The sequence below is a fragment of the Sus scrofa genome, chromosome 17 (genome assembly GCF_054392235.1).
Source record: "Sus scrofa isolate SSC_HxYL_T2T_F1_AM1 chromosome 17, Sscrofa_HxYL_maternal_Yorkshire_Landrace_v2.0, whole genome shotgun sequence".
Classification (NCBI taxonomy): domain Eukaryota; kingdom Metazoa; phylum Chordata; class Mammalia; order Artiodactyla; family Suidae; genus Sus; species Sus scrofa.
The window spans coordinates 48,285,592-48,307,884 of NC_139399.1; the positions used below are offsets into that span (position 1 = coordinate 48,285,592).

The 22,293-nt window shown below is 46.4% G+C and overlaps 1 protein-coding gene and 1 non-coding gene across 3 annotated transcripts in view; both read right to left on the reverse strand.

Annotated features, from left to right (window-relative positions):
- Positions 1–692: 692 nt before the first annotated feature.
- The window catches only part of LOC100155728 (BLCAP apoptosis inducing factor), a 28,915-nt gene continuing 7,314 nt past the window's right edge, over positions 693–22,293 (reverse strand). Inside the window, exons 2-5 of one of the 2 annotated variants that reach the window (XR_014832306.1) lie at positions 14,380–14,581; positions 7,277–7,587; positions 1,214–6,215; positions 693–1,150 (exon numbers count right to left, since the gene is read on the reverse strand). This is a non-coding gene — a transcript (BLCAP apoptosis inducing factor). The remainder of the gene's footprint in view (positions 1,151–1,213; positions 6,216–7,276; positions 7,588–14,379; positions 14,582–22,293) is intronic. The other variant, XR_014832307.1, reaches the window with a different exon arrangement.
- BLCAP (BLCAP apoptosis inducing factor) lies at positions 20,682–21,168 on the reverse strand. Its single transcript, XM_085003875.1, has one exon. The coding sequence runs from the start codon at positions 21,131–21,133 to the stop codon at positions 20,870–20,872; it is 264 nt and encodes an 87-aa protein (XP_084860001.1). The 5' UTR covers positions 21,134–21,168; the 3' UTR covers positions 20,682–20,869.

Here is a 22,293-nt window from a genome sequence, read left to right on the forward strand (position 1 = left end):
CCAATTATGTCAGCTCTGTGTGTTTGGCAGTGCTCCGTGTTTGTGTCCAGGGAGGAAGAACGTTTACTTTGTGTGTGTCTATGAATGAAGTACAGTGATTAGTAGATTTAGGAAAAAAACAATGTAGCAAGCAAAAGAAAAACAAAATGGGGTGCAGAGGGAATTCAATCACAACAACAATAAAAACTACAGGAATAAACCCACTGAGGAAATGGGTGGGTTCTTTAGGGAGAAAACCATAATGTGGGGCTGAAGGCAGACAAGATGATCAGAGTTTGTACAGGGCTCTACACGTCCATGGAAAGACTCAGTATTGTACTGATGTCAATTTTCCCCAAAATAATCTCTCCCTTTTTCTTTTCTTTTCTTTTTAGGGCCGCACTTGTAGCATATGGAAGTTCCCAGGCTAGGGGCCTAATTGGAGCTACAGCTGCTGGCCTACGCCACAGCCACAGCAACATGGGATCCGAGCCGCATCTGTGACCTACGCCACAGCTCATGGCAACTCTGGATCTTTAACCCACTGACCGAAGCCAGGGATCAAACCCGTAACCTCATGGTTACTAGTCAGATTTGTTTCTGCTGTGCCACGACGGGAACCCTCCAAAACAATTTTTAAATTCACAGAACTTGACAAGCAGGTGGAGGAGTTGATGTACACTAATAGTTAGCTTAGATAATTGAAAAGGAAGCACAATGAACTGGAGCATTTTACTTACTAGATATCAAAAGATGGCATAAAGCAATAGCCGGTAAAATAGTCTGACACAGAGAGAAATACGCAGATTGGTAAAACAGAACAAGGGCCTCAGACCCACCTAGACACTGTAATTCATTATATGAGGGAGTCTGATTTCAGATCAGCAGAGAAAGAACAAATTCGTGTTGCAATTATCAGTGATACATGTTTGGAGAAATGTTAGATAATATCTCATTTCAATCATAAACATACATTCCAGCTGCATAAAGACCCATATAAAAACAAAACTACTAGAAAGGAATTCAGAATGTATTTAAACCTTAGTAGTAAGAAAAGCCTAAACATGATGTATAAATAAAAAGAACAAAGGAACAGATAAATTTGATTATGTCAAAATTGATAACTTCTGTCTAACAAAAGCTCCTACAAAATTTGAAGGCAATAGACCAGCTGGAAGAAAACATTTGCCACACACACACACACACACACACACACACACACACACACACACACGCTGGAAGAAAACATTTGCCACACACACACACACACACACACACACACACACACACACACACACGATTGATATCTAGGTTATATTAGGAAACTCATAAATCATTAAGATAGACAAACAACCTAATTTTTAAATGAGCAAAAATAAACAGATTATTCAGAAAATAAAAAACACAAATGCCTAATACACATATGAAAATCTCACTAGCAAACAAGTATGCATAAATTTTTTTAAACGATTCAATTTTTCATCCATCAGATTGGCAAACATTTAAAATAACTGCTTATGGTGTGGGGACTGCAGTCCCCGCACACCCTCTGGCTAGAAGTTTAAATGGTACAGAAATCATGGAGAACACTTTGGTAATGTCTAAAACCAAAAACGTGGAACTTGTGAGAGCCAAAATTCTACTTATCGATGCAGGGGAGGGCACACTCTCGGCATGTGGAAGTTCCTGGAAGCAGCAACTTGAGCCACTACAATGATAATGCCAGATCCTTAACCTGCTCAGCCACATGGGAACTCCCCCAATTCCACTTTTTAAACACTATTCTAAAGAAACATTACAGAGGAGGCATGTATAAGGCTTTTCTGCAGCCTGCTTATGAGGGAGGAAAGAAAAGGATGCAACAAACTATCTATGGATCTTAGGGAAGAAAAAAATGTGGCACATGCATGGGAGTGATTATAACACAGCTATTAAAAGGAACTGGTGAGAACTATTGTATCAATATGAGTATATCTTAGCAATCGAAGACAGTGAAAAAAAAAAACACAGCTTACAGTAAAATCTCTATAAGACGGGAGGAGTCATTCAAAGTATCTACATCGATACATTTCTATGGAAGGAGACACATAAAACTGTGGGGAGGGGAGGCGAGCTAGAACTTCAGAGGATGGCCAAAGGAAACTTTAGTTACATTCATATTGTTCTACTTTTAAAAGGAAAATGTATTCATGCTTTACTTGTTTAATTAAAGTATAATCTGAAAAGATTCTAATTTGTTTTCAGCCAATTATGCCAGCTCTGAGTGTTTGGCTGTGCTCACGTGCGTGAGCCCAGGGAGGAAGAACGTTTACTTTGCGTGTGTGTCCGCAAGTCAAGCTGATCAGTGAACAGGTTGAAACGAAGGATGGAAAAACAAAGGGCACGATATTTGGTGATAATCTATAGGAGAAAAGAATCTGAAAAAGAATGGATGTGTGTATATGTATAACTGAATCACTCTGTCGTACTGCAGAAATTATCACAACATTGTGAATCAACTATACTTCAATGAAACTTAAAAAACAAACCAAACAAAAGCCCCAAGGGTCAAATAAACAAATAAGGGGAGAGGAGATCCTATTCACAACTGGCAACAAAACCTGTAATAAAACGAGGAATAAATTTATCAAGAAATATGCAAGACTTTTAACGAGAGAAAACCACACACCTTCCCTGAAAGACGTGAAAGATGACCGCAACTGAGAGATACAGCAAAGAGCACTGGTTGGCAGATGCAAACATGATAAAGGGGCCAATTTTCCTCAGACTTATCCATAAACTCAATGTGACCCCAATTAAAATCCTAGCAGAATTTTTCTTGAAAGTTGACTGGCTATTTTAAAATTCATGTGGTGGGACAAATACGCAAGGATGACCAAGGCAATTTTACAAAAACAACAAAGAGGGTGGGATTTGTCCCGGCAGTTAGCAAAGCATATTATCCAGCTCAGGAGTAGACAAATAGATCAGTGGACCAGAAAGAGCTCTGACATAGACCCACATTGGAATTTAGTGTCAGGCAGAGGCAGCGATTTTAAATCAGTGGAGAAAGGACAGATTACCCAATAAATGGTACTGAAAATATTGGTTATCAATTTTGAAGTTTACTAAAATTAAGCATCCATAACACACTAAAAATTAGCTTCATATGCAGTAAAGGCTTAAATGTGAGAATAGTAAAATAACATAAAATACATATGCAAGAAAGAAAATCATGAAAGCTTCAGGAAAAATACAGGAAAAATGGTTGTGATCTTAACATAAGCAGGGCCTTCTTATGGCAAGATAATTCTAAATTTGACATAAAAATTAAGAGCTCTGTAATAAAAAGATAATACAGTTAAATGACAAGGGTCAGAATGGTAGATTACATGCAATGCATAGAGTAGACAGGGAATTCATATGAAAAATACGTAAATAAATCCTATAAGTCAAAAATAAAAAGACAACACAGAAGAGAGGGGGACAAAGGAGATGCATGGATGATTCCAATGGGAGGAAATATAAATGGCCAGGAGACCCAGGAGGAGACCACAATGTGACCGGGAAAACACAAACGAAATCAAGAAACCACTTTTTTCATTCATCAGATCCATAAACTTTAAAAGCTGGCAATGGTTTGGAAAAAGGAAGATTTACAGTTCCTTGTGAAAGGAGTTTAAATTGCACAGCAACTTCAGAAGCCAACTTGGACTGCGACTACTAAAACTGGAACGGTGGACACCACAGGGGCCAGAGTTCCACTCTCACTGCCAACCCTATAGAAACATTTCCAGAGCAGGTGCCAAGATGTCCCTGGCAGCATTCTTCATTACAAGGGGTTAAGGGGAGGAACCCCTCAGACTATGGATGTTAGAGAAGGGGAATCTTGGTACAGTCAGGTGAAGAAGTACTACCCTATACAGCTGCTAAAAAGCATGAACAAGAGCTGCTATATCACTAACATGAGTGTAACTCAAAAGCAAAGATTAAGTGAAAAAATACAGGATATAGTATAATACCTATGACATGGTGACATTTATTCAAAATACTTCCATCCATACTATCTATATATTTACTATGGAAGGCAATATATCAAATTCTTTTTTTTTTTTTTTTTTTTATGGCTGCACCTGTGGCATATGGAAATTCCTGGACGAGGGATTGAACCTGAGTCTCCAAAGTGACCTGAGCCACTGCAGTCAGATTGTTAACTTACTGCACCACAGCAGGAACTCTTAATACATCAAACTCTGAACAGTGGCCACCTCTGCGGAGGGTTGAGGAACCAGGACCTCAAGTGACCAAAGGAAACTTTAATTTCATACTGCTCTCCTTTTAAAAGGAAAATGTATTCGTGCTTTACTTGTTTAATTAAAGTATAATCTGAAAAGATTCTAATTTGTTTTCAGCCAATTATGCCAGCTCTGAGTGTTTGGCTGTGCTCACGTGCGTGAGCCCAGGGAGGAAGAACGTTTACTTTGCGTGTGTGTCCGCAAGTCAAGCTGATCAGTGAACAGGTTGAAACGAAGGATGGAAAAACAAGGGCCAAACATAAGGGGAGAGGAGATCCTATTCACAACTGGCAACAAAACCTGTAATAAAACGAGGAATAAATTTATCAAGAAATATGCAAGACTTTTAACGAGAGAAAACCACACACCTTCCCTGAAAGACGTGAAAGATGACCGCAACTGAGAGATACAGCAAAGAGCACTGGTTGGCAGATGCAAACATGATAAAGGGGCCAATTTTCCTCAGACTTATCCATAAACTCAATGTGACCCCAATTAAAATCCTAGCAGAATTTTTCTTGAAAGTTGACTGGCTATTTTAAAATTCATGTGGTGGGACAAATACGCAAGGATGACCAAGGCAATTTTACAAAAACAACAAAGAGGGTGGGATTTGTCCCGGCAGTTAGCAAAGCATATTATCCAGCTCAGGAGTAGACAAATAGATCAGTGGACCAGAAAGAGCTCTGACATAGACCCACATTGGAATTTAGTGTCAGGCAGAGGCAGCGATTTTAAATCAGTGGAGAAATGATATATTATTCCATAAGTGGTATTGGGACAATTACCTACCCATTTGTGGGAAACAGAGAGGGATTAAAGTTAGTTCCTAAGATTCAGGCATTTGGAATTTGTTCTTTGTATATAGTATAAAGGCTTAAATATGTATTTATACAGAAACTATAAATTTTAGAGAAGGAAATATAGAAAATACTTATGATCTTGATCTAGAAAAGACTTTTTTTTTTTTTTTTTTGCTATTTCTTGGGCCACTCCCTCGGCATATGGAGGTTCCCAGGCTAGGGGTTGAATCGGAGCTGCAGCCACCAGCCTACACCAGAGCCACAGCAACGCTGGATCCGAGCCGAGCTCATGGCAACGCCGGATCGTTAACCCACTGAGCAAGGGCAGGGACCGAACCCGCAACCTCAGGTTCCTCGTCGGATTCGTTAACCACTGCGCCACGACGGGAACTCCTAGAAAAGACTTTTTAAAATAAGACTATAAAAATAGCATAAAAGTGAGATTGACAAATTTGTATCAAAATTAAAATTTCTCTAAGACAAACCCCCCCAAATTAAATGACACAAATCACAGTGTAGAAAACATTAATATACATGACAAAGTATTTATAGTCAAATACATGAAGAAATCCTAAAAATCAATAACAAAAAGACAAAAAAATCACCTTAAAAAAAAAAAAAGAAAAGAAACAGGCAAAGGATATGCACAAGCAATCCAAAGGAGGACATAAAAATGGACAGTAAACACATGAAGACTTCAGTTGTGTAAGCAATTCAGAAAAATGTGAAATGAAGCAACATACTATTTTTCACTCATCAGACTGGTTAAGAATGGAAAACTTGGACGTGGTCTGGGGAAATGGATGCTCTCACACACTGCTGGCAGGTGATTCATCAGATGGGAATTTGGAGAACATTTTAGAAGTTTCTATTAGAATTAAAGCTAGGTATACCCTATGACCCACAAATTGGATATCTGTCCCAAAGAAATACTTGAACACATGCAAAAAGGGCAATTTTAGGAAGCTCTTACAGGTTTGTCTTAATGGAATGACACTGGAAACATTTTAATAGTCAATCAATAGGAAACATGCAAAAGCAGCTACAGCCGCCAGTCGCCAGCTGCAAGGAACACTGTGGCAGGGCACGTCGGCTACACCAGGAGTCCCGTAGGGCGTACTAAACTGAGAGCAACACCTCCAGCGGGTACACACCATGTCTGTGCAAACAAATACACAAAAAGAGAACAGAAGACGTGTTTCAATAGGCACTGGAAAACATTTTGGATAAACAGCAAAAGCCTAAGAGCAGCTACCTCTGCAGGGGGAGAGGGATCGAAGGTGGAGGAGGGGGAGTTCAGTAGAGACTTCTTTATCTGTAACAGCCTAATTTTATTTAAAGGAAAATACATCCATGTATTACTTGTATAATTAAATTTTAATTCAAAAATTCAAATTCATTTCCAGCCAATTAGTTTTACTTTATATGTGTGCTGTGTTCTCATCTGTGTGCCCAGGGACAAAGCACATTTACTCCGAGTGTGTGTCTGTGAATGAAGCATTGTGATTAGTAAACTGATTAAAATTTGGGAAGCAAAAAGAAACAAAGGAAAACCTTTCTCACTCACAAAAGGAACAAAACCGATAAGGTACTCAGGAACAAACCTAATAAGAAATATGAAAAACCTTTATGACAAAAGCGACCAACCTTTATTAAAAGGCATTAAAAATCAAACCAAACAAATAAGACTTCGATTAAACGGAGACAGATACCATGTCTCACAGATGGGAAGAACTGATATCCTAAGGATGTTATTTCTCTCTTCAATGAAATCCCACTCAAAATTCCCACAGGATTTTTTTCATGGAACTTTGACAAGCTGATTGTAAAATATATGTGAAAAAGTAAACATGCAATAGGACGAAGGCAATTTAAAAAAAAAAAAAGAATAAAGCCTCAGGAAGGGAGGGGTGCTTACCTTACTGGAAAGTAAGATAAAGCTTTTTGCTCATTAAAATCTGGTATTGGCCCAGAAGTAGACAAATAGACCAATAGACCTGAACAGAGTGAACGGGGAGAAAAGATGGTGTTGGGACAATACACGGTGCTTCGCAAACTGGTTATCCATTTGGAAAATGATCAAATTAGATCTCTGTGTCACATCATATATTTCAGATATATATGTTAAAGAAAACGGTTTTTAAAAATACCAAAGTCTTCGATGTAAATACAGAATGTACATATCACTCCTGTGGTGGGGAGGTTTCTTAAGAGCGCTACCTGCTGTAGTGCTGGCACTGCAGACGTTGTCACTGCAGTCTGATGTGACGCTTAAATATCCGGTCTGGTCTCCGGTCGGACCTCGGACCGCACCGCCAGCCTCCCGCACGTGCCATGGAGCTTCTCCACCTGCATCTCACACATCTCTCATCCTCTTCCTCGCAGATCAACTTGGTCCTGGGAAGGACTTTGATCCTGGATGGACTGAGGTCTGAATCCAGCTCCTGCCATTCGTGCTCTATATCAGCAAGGCACCTCTCTGTTTTCTGTTGCCTCCTCCATGACACGGGGTGATGCTCTGTGGCTTGGGACTGGAGGGGGTGGGGAGGTGAAGTTCACATGAGATAATGAATGTGAACACGCATAAATGGCACAGAGCTGAAAAGGACAAGGGGCCAACTCCTCTACTTTTTCTCCACCCACTCAAACCCCCGCCACCATGACTTGATGCCCCAATTCCTTCCTGCATCGTACTTGTGGAGAATTGTCAGATTCTTTCTGGTCAGAAAGTTTGAAATGCTGACTTTAGATTTTTCATTCTGAGGCAGGTAATATTGATTCGGCACCCAAAGAACTTGCTGCCTGTTGCTAGGTGCTGAGAAACACAAAAAATAGTAAGACTCGATCCTAGACATGAGACGGGATAAACACAGTGCTAATTAGAACCACGGTTGGTACACAGGTCAGATAAAAGGTCCCCAAAGAACATGGAGATCAAGTTACTCTCTAAAAGGTAAATAATTAAATTTTGCCCCATTCAGTCAAATATACCTTATTGCCCCAAACTAATTTATCCACCACCACTTGATCCCAAACCCTGTGGGAACTCATTCCACTAATTGTCTCCATCCTTAATCACTCCATTACTCAGGCTCCCTTCCCGCAGAACAGTCATAGGGCGGCATTGCTCTTTCCTTGAAGACTAAGATTTAATTTAAAGGCCCTAGACTTTGCTCCCTCTCTCCTTAATCACTTGCCACACAAGCTGCCTCTGTTAAGGTCCCCAGAGGGTCCCCCATGGGCCCTGGGGAGTGTCAGTCGGCAGGAACACCAGGCTGCCCAATTCCAGGGGCTATGGTGATTGCGCAGTTGCACACTGGAGGGGCTTATGCACCTGCCCTTGGCCCCCAACCTTTCTGCACATACCTACTGCTGACCACTTCATCGTCCTACTGAAAGACCTCTCTGGCCCTTTCTTTTTTGGCTCTCCCAGTATCCTATGAGGATTCTTCTTTCTTTTCACGGGCTTCAAAAGGTGGTGCCTGCCCTCTTCTTCCTCAGCCTCCCTCATACTCTCGGAATGCTCCACTCCAGAAACCTGATACCACTTCAATTCATATTTCCACTCAGGCTCCCTCAGGAGTTCTGAATGGGTCTCTAATTTCTCACAGGTCCATACATTCAACCATCTCCTCCCTATCTCCCAGCTTGGATGTCTCAGCCATCTCCCGCCAGACTTGGGGTCGGCCTCACAGAACCTAGTTTCTTTCTAGGGCTCCCCAGTTCTGAGAACAGCACTGCTGTGCCACCAATAAGGCAAGAAAGAACTGGGGGGGTCATCTTGACTACCCCCTCTTCCCCCTGCCCTTCCTCATTCCATTCAGCACCGAAATGGACCTTAATGTATCGTGTCCAAATCCTGGCTGCCATGACAGCAGGGGCTCCCTAGCTGGGCCCCCTAAGTCTACCCGTGCTTCCTCTAGTGATTTCTCCATATACAGCCAGAGTCTCAGATCACAGGAAATACCAGGGCAGTCTCATGCACACTTTCCTTGCTCTCAGCATGCACACAGGAGCCCAGCCCTGACTTCCAAAGCTCTGCCCAGCCAGCACAGGCTGCCTCTCTGGTCTCCCCTCCCCTCCCTCTGCACAGGCTGTCTCCCCCACTACCCCCGGCACAGAAGGCTTTGTTCCAATTTGTTTTGTCTAGTTAACTCTGTCCCCTTCTTAACCACTTGGTTCCAGTGTCACCTCCTGAGGGAAGCTTCCCGGAGCTGGCCTATGGCAGGTTCCCTATTGTACACCCTCTAGCACTTGGTACCTTTCGTTCAGGCTGCCTATCAGTGTTGGAAATTACACATTACGTGTGTGACTATCTGATTCATGTCTTTCTCCCCTACTGCCATACAAGCTCCATATGGAACAGGAAACCTGCCTATTTTAACTCATTCACCACAGAATCCACAGTGCTAGGCACACTGCCAGGCACAAAATAGGACCTAAACTAGAATATGAAGAATGAATAAACTTTTGTCACTAAACAACACTTACCACATTTGGGAGCTGATGTCTGCTTATGAACTTGCTCCTGTCTTTCCTACGCTCAGCCCTCCACCCCTGTCCTTCAGATGTCCAAGCCTTCCTTCCAGACTCCTCAAAGGACTCTTAGTGATGGATTCGCCTCCCCCTCACATCTCAACATTATTCAAGCTTATGCCCCATCACTCCTCCAAAATGCTCTTATTAAGGTCATCAAAAGCTTACTAATCATCAAATCAAAAAAAAAATCCTGTTTTTATCTTATCGGAATTCTCTGCTGCGTTTGACAGTGTTGATTACTTTCTCCTTGAAACTCTTCACCACCTTGGTTGCCATGGCAACCCACTCTTCTGGTTGTTTGTGGAAAGTCTCAGACCTTTCCTCCTTTGTCGCCTTCCCACACCTTGATTGTTCCTCAGATGTCACTGTGACTCACGATTCTGCCCTGGGCCCTGTCCTGTTCTCCCTTGGTGATCTCACTAACTCTTGGGGCTCCCATTACTTGCATGGCCATAGCCCTGCACCAGTACTTCCAGTCGACTCTCTCCCTGAGCCCCAGACCCTTGATCCCAGTGCCTGTTGGGCTGCACGTGGCAATAACCCGAAGCCTTGCCTGTATCCGAGACCACTGTCTTGCCCCTCAAACTGGCTCCCCATGTGGTGCTGCCCATCCCAGGGACCTCCCCAAAGGCTACCCAAGCAGCCTCTGTCTTCGCCCTCTCTCTTCTGCAAGAGGTCATCATTCACCATTTCTGGTTTTTCTCTCCTACAAGTTTTGGATCGACCTCTCTCCATTTCCACCAGTCTAGCACAGGCCTCTGCCTCTCTATTCTGGACCATGGCCTCCCAACAGGTCTCCCTGCCTCTGCCTGGTTAGTTCTTATAATGGTGGTCTGGGCTCCCTAGCATCCCTTCTTCCTCCCTAACACCCCACATTACTTTAGGGACGTTTCCTGTGTCCTATATCATGTGGCTGCAATGGAACATGGATGCGCTCTCAAAGAGAAGCCACAGAGGCCCCTCTGTCAGGTGCCACCACTCACTATCAGGTCCTGTCAGGGGGCCATCAGGCCATCTAACTGGCTGAGCTAGGGCCCCATGTCATGAGGCCCTAGCTCAGCCAGTCAGACCTGCTCCCTCTTGACTCTGACTTCTATCTAAATACAGAAGAAACAGAATTTCTCAACGTCTAGGAGACACCACCCGGTAGTGGTGGTAAGGACCCTGAATGCAGCATTCTGGACTGTGCTAGTCCCCCTTGACTTTCTTTCCCATCATTCTTCTCCTCTATCCTGCCTCTCTAGGTCTCAGTTTCCTAACCTGTGAAATGGGGCTAACAGTAGCTGTCTGCCTCACTCGGGGCAGCAGGGTGGGTCTGTGATGACCAGATGAGACAGCAGTCGTGACCTCACCATACAAACTCTAAAGAAGAGCTATGCCTGCTCTGGAGGGCAGAGTGCATTTCCTGAGACCCTAGGCAACCTCACATGCAGACAGCTTCAACTTTGACTTTTATTTCCTTGTTTGGTGATTTCTTGGGAATTGCCACAAAATCTACTTGGTATAAAAAGAAAAAAATTCTGAACCTTCATTTCAGACATTCAATTTCAAGCAGAAAATCATTATTCTGCCTCTACCTCGCTTGCTGCCTGTTGCTAGGTACCGAAAGGTACAAAAATGAATAAGACACAGCCCCAGACACGAGGCAGGATGAAACCACTGCTAATTAGGGCTGTAGTCAGTACTCAGAGGGCAGAGAAACAACTTCCAGAAAAACACGGAGATCAGGTTACTTGGTAAAATGTACATGATTTAATTTGCCCCTTTCCATGAACACAACTAATCCCTTCACCTATACACTTAATCCCACCACTCTGGGGCCCCTTCCGCTACCTGTCCCTGCTCTTCTGTCCTCACATAGCCCTCCTCTCTCCAAATGTCAATGTGTAAGAAACAGCACCTTCTAGAAACTTCTGTCCCCCCCAGGTCCCCCTTTTCCCTCCTGCTTTCTCAACCACATCCTCATCCACCCAGTTGGGCTCTGTCCCCCTGCCAGTTGCTATGGCAGGGGTCCTCCAGGAGGCTCTGTGCACCTCCCCTGACTTCTGTGCACCTGGCTCATTAATGGCCACTGACTTCTGGAAACTCTCCTCCTGGGATTCTAGGACCCCTGCTTTCCCAGTCCTCTCCTCTGGCTCCTCCTGCCGTCTCCTCAGTAGGACCCCCTTCCTGCAGCCACCGCTAGCGTGTCGGTCACGGCTCAGTGTCTGACCCTGCTTCATGAGGCATGTGTACCCTCCTCTAGTTCTCCATCTCTCCCCCTTGGGAGACGCCCACAGTTCCTCTGTCAGCTCCAAACTGACATGTATACTTGTGCTTGACAACAGCTCCAGTCAAGGTCATCAATGGCCATTTTTCCTTCTGACCACATATGCCCTTTGGTCTTGCCTCTGATTTATACAGACAAGACCACTTTAGGGGACGCCCTTTCAACCTCTTTTCTATCGTGTCTATACTCATTTCCTCTCAGCCCAGCTCAGAAATTCTCCCTGACCCAAATCATAATGCTAACAGCTTCTCCCCCACATTCCAACTCCCCAGGACAGGTGCCACATTGTCTGCTTTTCTTTCCCCTTTCATTGTGCTCTGCCCACTTTGTGAGGGCTTCTGTCCCATCTCTCACAGTAAGTGCTCCGGTGAGGACCTAGGAAGTCCCTAATTGCTCCATCCAGTGGGCGCTCAATCCCTAACTGGCTTTTCTCTTCTGTCTGCTGATTATTCTCTCTTGAAAATGCTCCACATTTTCATGCCAACACAGGCTCCAGGTGCTCATTCCATCTCTTTTGCCTTGGTGGGCTCTTCCTTCTCTCTGCCCACCCTTAAATGGGGGAGAGGTTCTCTGTCCTAGACCCCCTTTCCCTTCTCAGCTGCCACATTTTCCTAGGGACAGCTCACCAAAGCCTTTAGCTACAATCGCCCTCAGTCACAATCCAAATCTTGTTCAAATCTCTGCTGGAATCCAAGCTCTCTCCTAGCTCTTCACAGGCCATTTCCACCTGGCTGCCTACCTTTCATTTAACTTGTCCAAGACTGAGCTCCACGATCCTCTTCTAGCCCCCAAGCCTGCTCTCCCTCCAGGGTATTCTCCTATCTACCCCGTCACCGAGACAAACACGGAGGCTTCCTTGACTCTGACCCCAGTAACCACTCAGTCAGCGGCTTCTCCTAATTTCACACTCTCTCCATCCTCCTGGCCCCCACCCTAATTCAGGCCTTGCCCTCTCCACCTGGACCAAGGCAATCATCTCCTCACTGGCCCTTGCACCTCCGAACATCTGCAATTAATTGGAGTCACCACCTTGCAACAAAATTCTCACCATGTACCTGCCTTCTCAAAATGCTTCCGTGACTCCCTGTTGAGAAGAAAAAGACCAAATTCTTCAATTAGACAGTCATGGCACTGGGAGATCTGGGCCTACTCTCCATGCCCTGCCTCTTACTTCATACTTTGGCAAACTGTCTCTGGGTTCATCTGTGATGCTTCTCACTTCTGTCTCTGCCCTCTCCCTGAATAACTCCTGCTCATCCGGGCACCTCTTCTGGAACCTCCATGGATACTCCCATAAAGCTTCACACTTGTACCACACACCCCAGCTGCTCCATGCTTTATCTGTGTCCCTAACATCTCTGGCCTTCTTCTTACTACCTATCACTTTAGAATCAGTGTCTTTCTACCCCTTTGACTGTATGCCCAAGAGCAGACAATATATCTCATTTATCTTCACATTTTAACACCTAGCACCACGCCTGACACAAAGGAGACATTCCATAAATGTATAAATATATAGGCCATTTGCCCTTTCTTAAAACTTTCATCTCTCTCCTTCTCTTCGACTATCATGCTGCCTTCCAAAAGTTTACACCAATTCACATGCCCCTGAGCACTGAACGGTAGTGCCTATTCCACTGCAGCCTCTTTAACACTGAGTATTCTTTAACTTATCTTTTCTTTCCTAATTTGTGGTGAACAGTAGAGTTTCTTTGTTTTTTTATTAATGATGTTCTGTTATTAGTGAAATTGAATATTTCTTTCAAAAAAATTTTAGTCAATTCTATTTTTTCTTCTGTAAACTGTTTAGGTGAACTGTATACCTATCTGTTACATTTTTACTTTTAAAATTATGTGTGTGATCTTTTACACATTATGATCTGCCAACTGTTTACCTACTCTGCTTTTTGGTTCTGTTTGTGATATTATTTGACTTTGGAAATACTTCGTTTGGATGTAGTCAGATTGGTTGGCCTTTGTCTTCCTGATGCTATTTTGTCGCTTTTTAGCTTAGAGCGGCCTCCCCCTTTCAGGCACTTGTTAAATATTCGCCCTGGTTTTTAATGGATTTTATGTCTCCTTTCTTTCTTTCTTTCTCTTTTCAGGGTTGCACATGCAGCATATGGGAGTTCCCAGAGCTGAACTGGATCTGCAGCTGCAGGCCTACACTACAGCCACGGCACAACCAGACACGCCTTTTCCTTTGTAGCTCTGGCTGATTATGGCATTAGGACCACAACATCTGCAGAGAACATGCTACCTGGACAGGGAACCAAAAGGCTATGGCAAGGAATGATTCCAGGCACAGTGACAATGAAACACAGGGAAGCAAAAAGCCTTTCTGGAAGCCCTGCCAGCACAGTGTGCAGAAAGATGGTCCACCTACTTTGTCAATGTGAATGGCTGATTCTAGCTGGCACCCAACAAAAACAGTCCTGGAAGCTTCTGATTCTACAAGGAAACACTGCTTGGGGACCACAAGGGAGAGCCCAACCCCTCACCTACCTCAACCTACCTGTATAAATTGCCAGGACGTTTCACCATCAGCAGAAAAATCTCTCGGCCAGTTCCTGCCATGTTCATCTTCCAGGGGGCCACAACCATCATCACGACTCTTTCAAGCTCCAAGACGTGGACTTGACCCAGATCCCGGAGTCATCATGCCCCCTGTCCCGTTACTGCTGTAGGTACCAGGACATCTGAGGGCGATGCTAGAGCTAGAAATGAACTCAAGGATTATCTAATCCAACTGCCTCATTTTACGAATGGGGAAACTGAGGGCCAGTAAGGGGCGGTGTCTCATAGCCACCTGTTGCCACGGTTAGGATGCTTGCCTGAAGTGCCTCTTAGGAGGTTCTTCTCATATATCTTTTCTGACATATTAGTGTCTGTGATATCTGTGTGTAAAATATTGGTCTGGAGGCTGGAAAATATTGTCATTTCAGAGTTGTCAAGAGGAGACTTGAGAGGCAAACTGAATTCCTTTACTTCTAGGCAAGACTGGGCCACATAATTCCTTAGGGAGTCTTGAGATTGACTGATTGAGCCACCCATCCTTACATCCACCCCCCTGGTCAGCCAACCAGTAGCTTCTATGCCAGGCCTGATCGGGCAGGAACTGTGCCTGGTCAAGGGACAAAGATCAAGCCCCCACGCTCAAGGACTGTGCAGGTCCTCGATGGCCAATCTAAGGAGTTAGGGCCACAGGGAACCACTGAAGGGCTGAGTTTGTCTTTCTCCTCCAGAGACCCTTCCAAGACCGCTTTGACTCTTAAGCTAAGAGTCTTAACATTTCTGCACCCAAGAGATGTAATGTCTATTCTTTCATACAAAAAAATCCTTTAATTAAATGCTTGCTTCACACACTCTGTTTCAACCAACATCTCTGAGACTGAAGTAACAAGGATAAAGTTCACTGATATTTCACAGAAGATGGCTTTGAAAATGTTAAAGACTGCTTGGTCCAGCCCCTCCTTGGTATATAGATGGGGAAAGGGGCCCGGAGAAGAGTGAGCAGAGAGCAAGGTCACATGGGAAGTGGGTGGAGATCAGCCCTAGAGGGCGGTCACTACCAGTGTGTGGTGGGGATTGGCAGTTTAGCTTTGGAAGAAGTGGTGAGGTGTCCAAGGGTAGACTCTCCACAAACTGCCAGGAAAAGAGGTGAGAGGCCAGAACCACCCAGAGGCTTAGTCTTTGGAGAAGGTTCATGTTCACCCGAGTCTGACCAAGCACTCTCAAACCCATGCCCACACTGGCTCTACACGAGGCGGTGGCTTGAACAGGCAGTGCCTTCTCTCTGATGGTGAAAGATCCATGGATGGTTCTGGGCAAGCTGGTGGCCAAGCAGGGAAGCAAAGCCAGGACCCTGGCCCCTCAGGAAAGAGCTACATCTTAGTGTTCCTCTCCTTTTTAGGGGATTGTCATTTCAGGGCTTGTAAGAAATAATTAAGGGAATTCATGCTGAGGTGCTGACATATGGCCTCCCAAATGATGCTCCCTAACTCAGTGCAGCCCTGAAAACATAGCCCTGTAATTACCTGCCTGCAGGACTGCCTCGCTGCCTTCCCTCCTGCCCCGCGGAGCTACACAAGGAGGGCATGGTCTTACCCTGCATCAGGTTCTTGGGGCTTGGCACAGGGCCCGGCCAAGGCTCCTCACAGGAATGAGTGGGAGAGCTGGATGATCAGATGGCCCCTAAGAGGCCTGAGCCCATTAAGGTGGGCACAGAAGAGAAGACGAACATTTGAGAAAACTTGGCCTTAAGCCAGGCTCCAGTGGGTGTTATGATTTCCATTTTACCGGTGAGGAAACTGAGGCTCGGGGAGGTGTGATCAAAGGTGGGAGCACAGAGCTAAGGCTCCCTGAAACCTTGCCTCTCAAGGTTTGTGGATCCTAAACTGTTCCTGAAGTCCACTCCCACCACCGAGTCCTGACACCTCAAAGGGAGACCCTTCTTCAGCTGCTGCTCCTCCTCCCCTTGAGCCGCTCGAGTATCAAAGTTTCCCTCAGGAAATGCAATGCCCTCCTGGAAGCCTGGCAGACCCAACTCTGCCCCCCTCCCAGCTTTCAGTCAGGATCCCTTCCCTCGTGTGTGGAGGAGGGCACTTCTTAGTTCTGGGTGAGGTCCAGACCCTTTCACCCAGTATTGGGGAGTGAGGGCATTGGGGATGAGGGGTGAGCTCCACACTAGATGCCAGGAGACTGGGTTCCCGCTGGGGCAGCCAAATGAACACAAGGAGTGACCCTTCCCCGCCCTGACTTCCTACAGCTATTCCAGGGGAGTTGGCTGGCCGTGTCTCCCCTTTCTCTGTCCTCCCTCCCCAGCCTTTCTCCTGCCTTCTCCTCCTCAGCCACCACGGCTCCTTGGATTTACGCTTCTCCATGCTGATGACCTAGGCAGGGCGATGACCTTCTCGACAGCCATGCTCTTTCTCTGCTCACATGCTCCTGTTCCGAACTGAAAATATCCCACCTTAAATTAAGCGCTCTTTGGATTGTGTCACTCCTTAGTCCCATCAGGCTCTTGTTTGCAATGGTTCCAGTCAGCTGGAAACTGAAGATTTCTCACTCTGGACTGAGTTTGGGGGCCTGCCACCAAGATGTCAACCTTAGATTCCCTCACTATCACCAGATACTAGTGGTCCTTTATTTCTTCCAGCCCAGTCTCTTTAGCTGTAAGCAGAGAGATGCTTGAGTAGATGGTGAGAAATAACATCCCATTTACTATTTCACTGCTCACACAGTTATACTTGTCCTCAGGTCTCAGCCTGAACATCAATCCTCCCTGGCCCACACCAGCTCCCCTCCTAGACTCCTTTAGGGCATGTGCCACAGCCCAGAGTCCTGTGTATCTGTGGGATTATCTGCCCAATCTCATCCCTTTTCCCATGAGCTTGGATGTCAGAGACTGTCCACCCTGTCCATCGTGTCGCCCCAATCCTGAGCAGGATTCTGACAAGTACCTTTGATTTAAATGACAATGCAGGCCCCCTAGGGAGGTGAGGGGTAGCCCAGTCACAGCGGAAGAGGAAATCTGCACTAGCGCTAGCACTCAATAGAGGGCGGAGTGCAGTGATCTAGGCAAGTGGATCTTCAGGGAGAAGGAAGAAATCTGGGAAGGCTTCCTGACAGAGGCCTATCTGGGGTACAATGACTAAAGCATAAAGCATGTGCAGGCTGTCCTGCCAGGGAACTGCCACCTCCCCAGTGCTCAGTCACCTTCCTCAAGTGCATCAAGGAGGACCTGAAGATCCTAGGAGAAAGGAGTCCCAGTATAGTAAGGATAGGAAGACTACGTTTGCTCCAAGGACCACGTTTTACCTGTAAGGAAACTGAGGCCCAGAGCAGGCTGCAGACCCAGGCCTCACGGGATCTTGTGGTTACCAGGTACCATGTGAGCAACCACATCACACTAGGAGCCACAGCGACTGGCAGAATTACAGGATGTGGTTTGCTAAGGCTTAGTGTCCCGCTCTTTTCCAGAAGAGGTACCTACTTCTCATTTTCCTGAAAGGTGATTTAGGAAGAGGGGGCAGAGTGCAGCCAGTGCTGCCCTGGGGAGGAGAAAAGTAGTGTTGGGCAGGCAGAATGCTGATCTGGCAGTCACCTTGGGAGGGGGTGGGCTGTGGGCTCCCTGCTGGAAAGGGTCACAAATCTTTCAGAGGGAGGCCTGTTTGTGACTCCTTAGCGAGCTTGAACTACAACAGAAAGCTGCTTTCTGGGGGAGAACAAAATAAGCAATAATCTTGGCTTCATTTATCATCCAGGTGCCTCCACAGGAGAGCGTGGCCACAAAAACCTTTTTTGTTTGTTTGTTTTGTTTTTGGAATTTGAGGTTGTCTATTTTCTTAAGTCTTCCCACTAGGCTAGAATCATGTGTGCCTGGAGAGTCAGGCCTGTGTCTTGCCCCTGAAATCCCCAGCAGGCCCAGTGCAGGGGCTCAGTGTTTGCCGAGCAAACCACTGTTTCCATGTGTAAGGACTCCTCAGTTTGTCAAGACTTTGCTGAACCACAAAATATATCCTGAAACCCAGAAAAAAAGAAAAAAAATGCAGGATAAAAACAAGAAAGCACCAGACAGGAAACATATCCAGCAGATGTAATCAATAGAGGTTTGGTTCTCTGAAAATACCTTTAAAATGAACAGATCTTTAGCAAGTTTTGACCAAGGAAAGGGAAAGCATTGAGAGGCAAGGGTAGGAGTGAAAAAAGGGATAAACTGACAACGCGGAGACTGAAAGGGCGAGAGAAAACGACATAAAACCGAGAGCAATAAATTAGCAACCGAGCTAAAACAGATAAGCTTCTATGAAGTGACCAAAGCCCTTATAGACTGTTATCTCAATAAACCCTCACAACAGCCCTGGGCCTTGAACAAGGCAAGGTTCCTGTTACATTTTCTAGAAGAGGTGGAGAGGTGGACACCCAGCACAGGGTCCTGACAAGCCACCGGCTTTGTCTCAAAGGTCACTGCCACAGGAAGCACGTGCACATCGACGGCACAGAACCGCGCACCACTCTCGCACTTCCAGCCATCGCCCGGAGCCCCCTGTGCGGACGGCCAGCATTATTTATTTTTCCACTTGAAATGCCATAAGGGGTTTCACTTTATTTTTACTTCAAAAGCAGCACCATAAAAATCCTTGATGATTAGAGCTCCAGCTGTCTTAAGTTGTTTGTCAAGGGATCGGTTTCTCAAATCTCCTATGGAGGGAAACAGTTTCAGGCGAGAAGCCATGGGAGCTGAGAAACGCAAATGTCTCATCTCTGAAAACTTTCAGACTCCCTCCTGTTCACCGCCTGGCCTGCCCCCTGCTCCCCCCCCCCCACCCCCAATCCCACCATCTGCTCTCCAGAGAGCAGATCAAATTTTTGGACTAAGGTACTCTGGCGCCAAGGACTCAGTCCCTCCATGCTGCCCCCTGCCCCCCACCAACTCAGAAATCCAACACCACGACCCAAATGGACTGCAGCCACATAAAACCACAGAGTAAAGTTTATAAAGCTTTATTAAACATTTCAAACAGCTGTGCAACGAACACACCAGAAATAAAAGCTCCAGAATAGCAATCCAAATGTTCCACGAGTGTGGCCTCACGGGCCCATTCCCTAGATGGACTGCCTCCAGGTCTGTCCTCTGCCTGGCCCACCTCCCTCCCCCTTCAGGCAAGAGAAAGACGGATGGTTTAGACTGTAAGGACAGTCATGCTGATCCCCAGGGGGCAGGGGCCAGGAGACAGTCTCGTTTGCCAACTCTTTTACTGAAGCGCAGAAAAAGAAAAAAAGCAAGTGACAGTCACAAAGTCTTCCTGTGCATTCTTCACAACGTACAGTCTATACGCGCAGGACTGGAGAAGCTCCTGGCACGAGGACGATGGCCACTGCTCCCCTCTGTTTCGTCTGAACCACCTCGGAGTCCAGCGTGCTGGTCACTCTGCAATCCCCATGCTAAATAAAAACTGGAGCGGCACCTACTATAGCTAGCTATTGCCACACCTCAAAATCAGAACACGCTCGATAAAGCTTCTTTAAAAGGGATATCACACACGTACTTGTACACGTACGTTTACACACACACACGCACGCACGGCACACCACACCAAAAAATATCCAAACACCTATCAAGGGGATCATGGCTGTTATGAAACACACAAGTACTCTCCCATTCACTCGGCTGGGGACTGCTAGATCTACGTAAACACACCACACATCAATCCTGCAGAGCATGCATGGGAGAGAGAACGCACCCCCCCACCTCCCTGACTGCTGAGAAAGGCAGGAGGAGGGCAAAGGAAGCGAAGCTGGGCTGCTGAGCAGGAGCCCAGACCCCCAGGTGAAAGAGCAACATGCATCTGTTACTTCTTTCTTCAAAATGAAGTGGGGCAGGGGAATACTGAAGATCTGTGGACAGCAGTCAAGACACATTTCTGTCCAGTCTGCTGGCCGGGAAAAAGGATGAAAAAGCGAGGCTCTCGGGCGTCAGCAATCTCTTTAAATTCGAGATAAGTGCAAAAAAACGAGCCCTGTCTTGGACAGGTGCTCCCCCAAAAAGGAAAGGGGTAGAAGAAAACTAACAGGAAGCCAAGAGAGGGACGGAGTCAGAAACATTCTGAGAAGGAAGGACCCCCTGACAAGAAAGGGTCACAGAGGTGACAATGAGAATAGCATCTTATCTGCCCGGGTCATGCTGGGGCGGCTGACCAGGATGGGTGCAGACTCCTCGAAGGAATGAGGCGAGGGGGGTGGCCATCCTGCCAGCCAAGGGCCAAGATGGGGACAGAACACACACAACCACAAGACCACCCACGACTACAGGACTCTACAACGAAAGCACTGGTCAGTGCCATTATTCACATTATAAGGATAAAACATCACAGGCCAAAAAGGCGCCGTCAGGAATGTGGCACCCGCAGGGCTGCGGGATTTGAAACTCCAATGCTTTATGACCTAGGTCAGTGCCTCCCCTCCCGTCTTCTGCTTCCTTGGAAAGCTAACTGGGCTGGCTGTTAGGTGCCCACAACGCCGGGGTCATGTGCCGATTCTGGAAGCGGGGAATCGGAGCAGTGGTACAGGAAACAGTTTCCCCAGCAGCTATAGCAGATGAGGAACAGGGCTGCCAGGAAAACCAAGGCACAAATTGTGCAAGGCTTCCGTTCCAGGAGGAAGCTGAGCAGGTAGAAGCCCATGAACATGGAGTGGCTGAACCACAGGGCGGGGTTGAGGGGCTTGGGGATGAGGAGGACGGGCAGCAGCCACTGGAGGCAATACATGATCTCTGCCGGACAGGGCCTTCGCCAAGGCCACCGGGCACCGCTGCAGGAACCGACCTAATGGGAGCTGGTGGGCGCAGGCGGCTGCCCACCACTTTCTTCAACCCTCGCGCTCCAGGAGCTGAGCTGCTGTGCTTTCTGGCTGTCAGCCCGGGATCACCAAGGCAGCAGGGATCCTGAAGAGAAAAGTCAACACAACAGACAAACAGACACAAAACAGACAGACAGACAAAAAAAAAAAAAAAAAAAAAAAAAAAAACAGGAACAAAATGTATACTTATTTGGGAAAATGGATCATGATTAACAGCAAATGTGAATGCTCTTTCCTCCCAGCCCACCCATGGAAGTCCACTCCTGTCCAAGTCACCCTTTTGGGAAGTTCCTGGGTGTCTCTCCTTCTTGTGGGCTCTAGGGCAGGTCCGGCACAGTGGACTGGCTTTGCCTGGGCCCTGCCCAGCAGAGATCATGTATCGCCTCCTGGGGCTGCGGCCCGTCCTCAAGGGGCCCAGACCTCACAACACCGCCCTGTGGTTGCCACCGGACGGCCATGGGTTCCGTGCTGTGCCCCGCGGAATAAGAAAAGGATTCTGCATCTAGTATCTCTCACAGCAGGTGCTCAGTGGAGAGCTAAAGTAGTTAGCGGCGCACTGCTGGCGGAAGATTGCCGACAACGGCAACAGATCCTTGCAAGCTCCGGAAAGCCGCTGCGGCATCACCACCAAATACTGTGTTTTAAAATGGCAGCTTGGGACGAACTTGGCTTTTTCAAATAGTCCAGGGTCATTTTGCCCAAATTAGCCAACTTCTTCGAAAGTCAACGGAGAGGGGGAAAAAAAAAATCACCCTACTACTTCATCCAAACTGACCTCTCCTGGTTCACTCACGCTCTCCATCTGCTGCCGGCAGTGTACAGAACTTGACCTTTATGAGCTTTTAATCAAAATTAATTTTCTACCCACATAGGGCAAATGCCAGTTGGCCCCTGTGCCAGGCAGTTTGCTGGAGAGAAGTGCTCTTGAGCAGCGGTGCGCCACGGCCGCGCTCGCAGACTGCGTTCCAGTCTTCTCGCCGCGCGCCTGAAATCGGAGCGGCGGCAGCCACGATCCCTCTGGTGGCGGTAGCAAAATCCCGCTCCAAGCACCAGACGCCCAGCACAACGG

Excerpts from the sequence above, each read along its gene's own strand:
- BLCAP (XM_085003875.1), bottom strand. The coding sequence starts at position 21,133 with ATGTATTGCCTCCAGTGGCTGCTGCCCGTCCTCCTCATCCCCAAGCCC.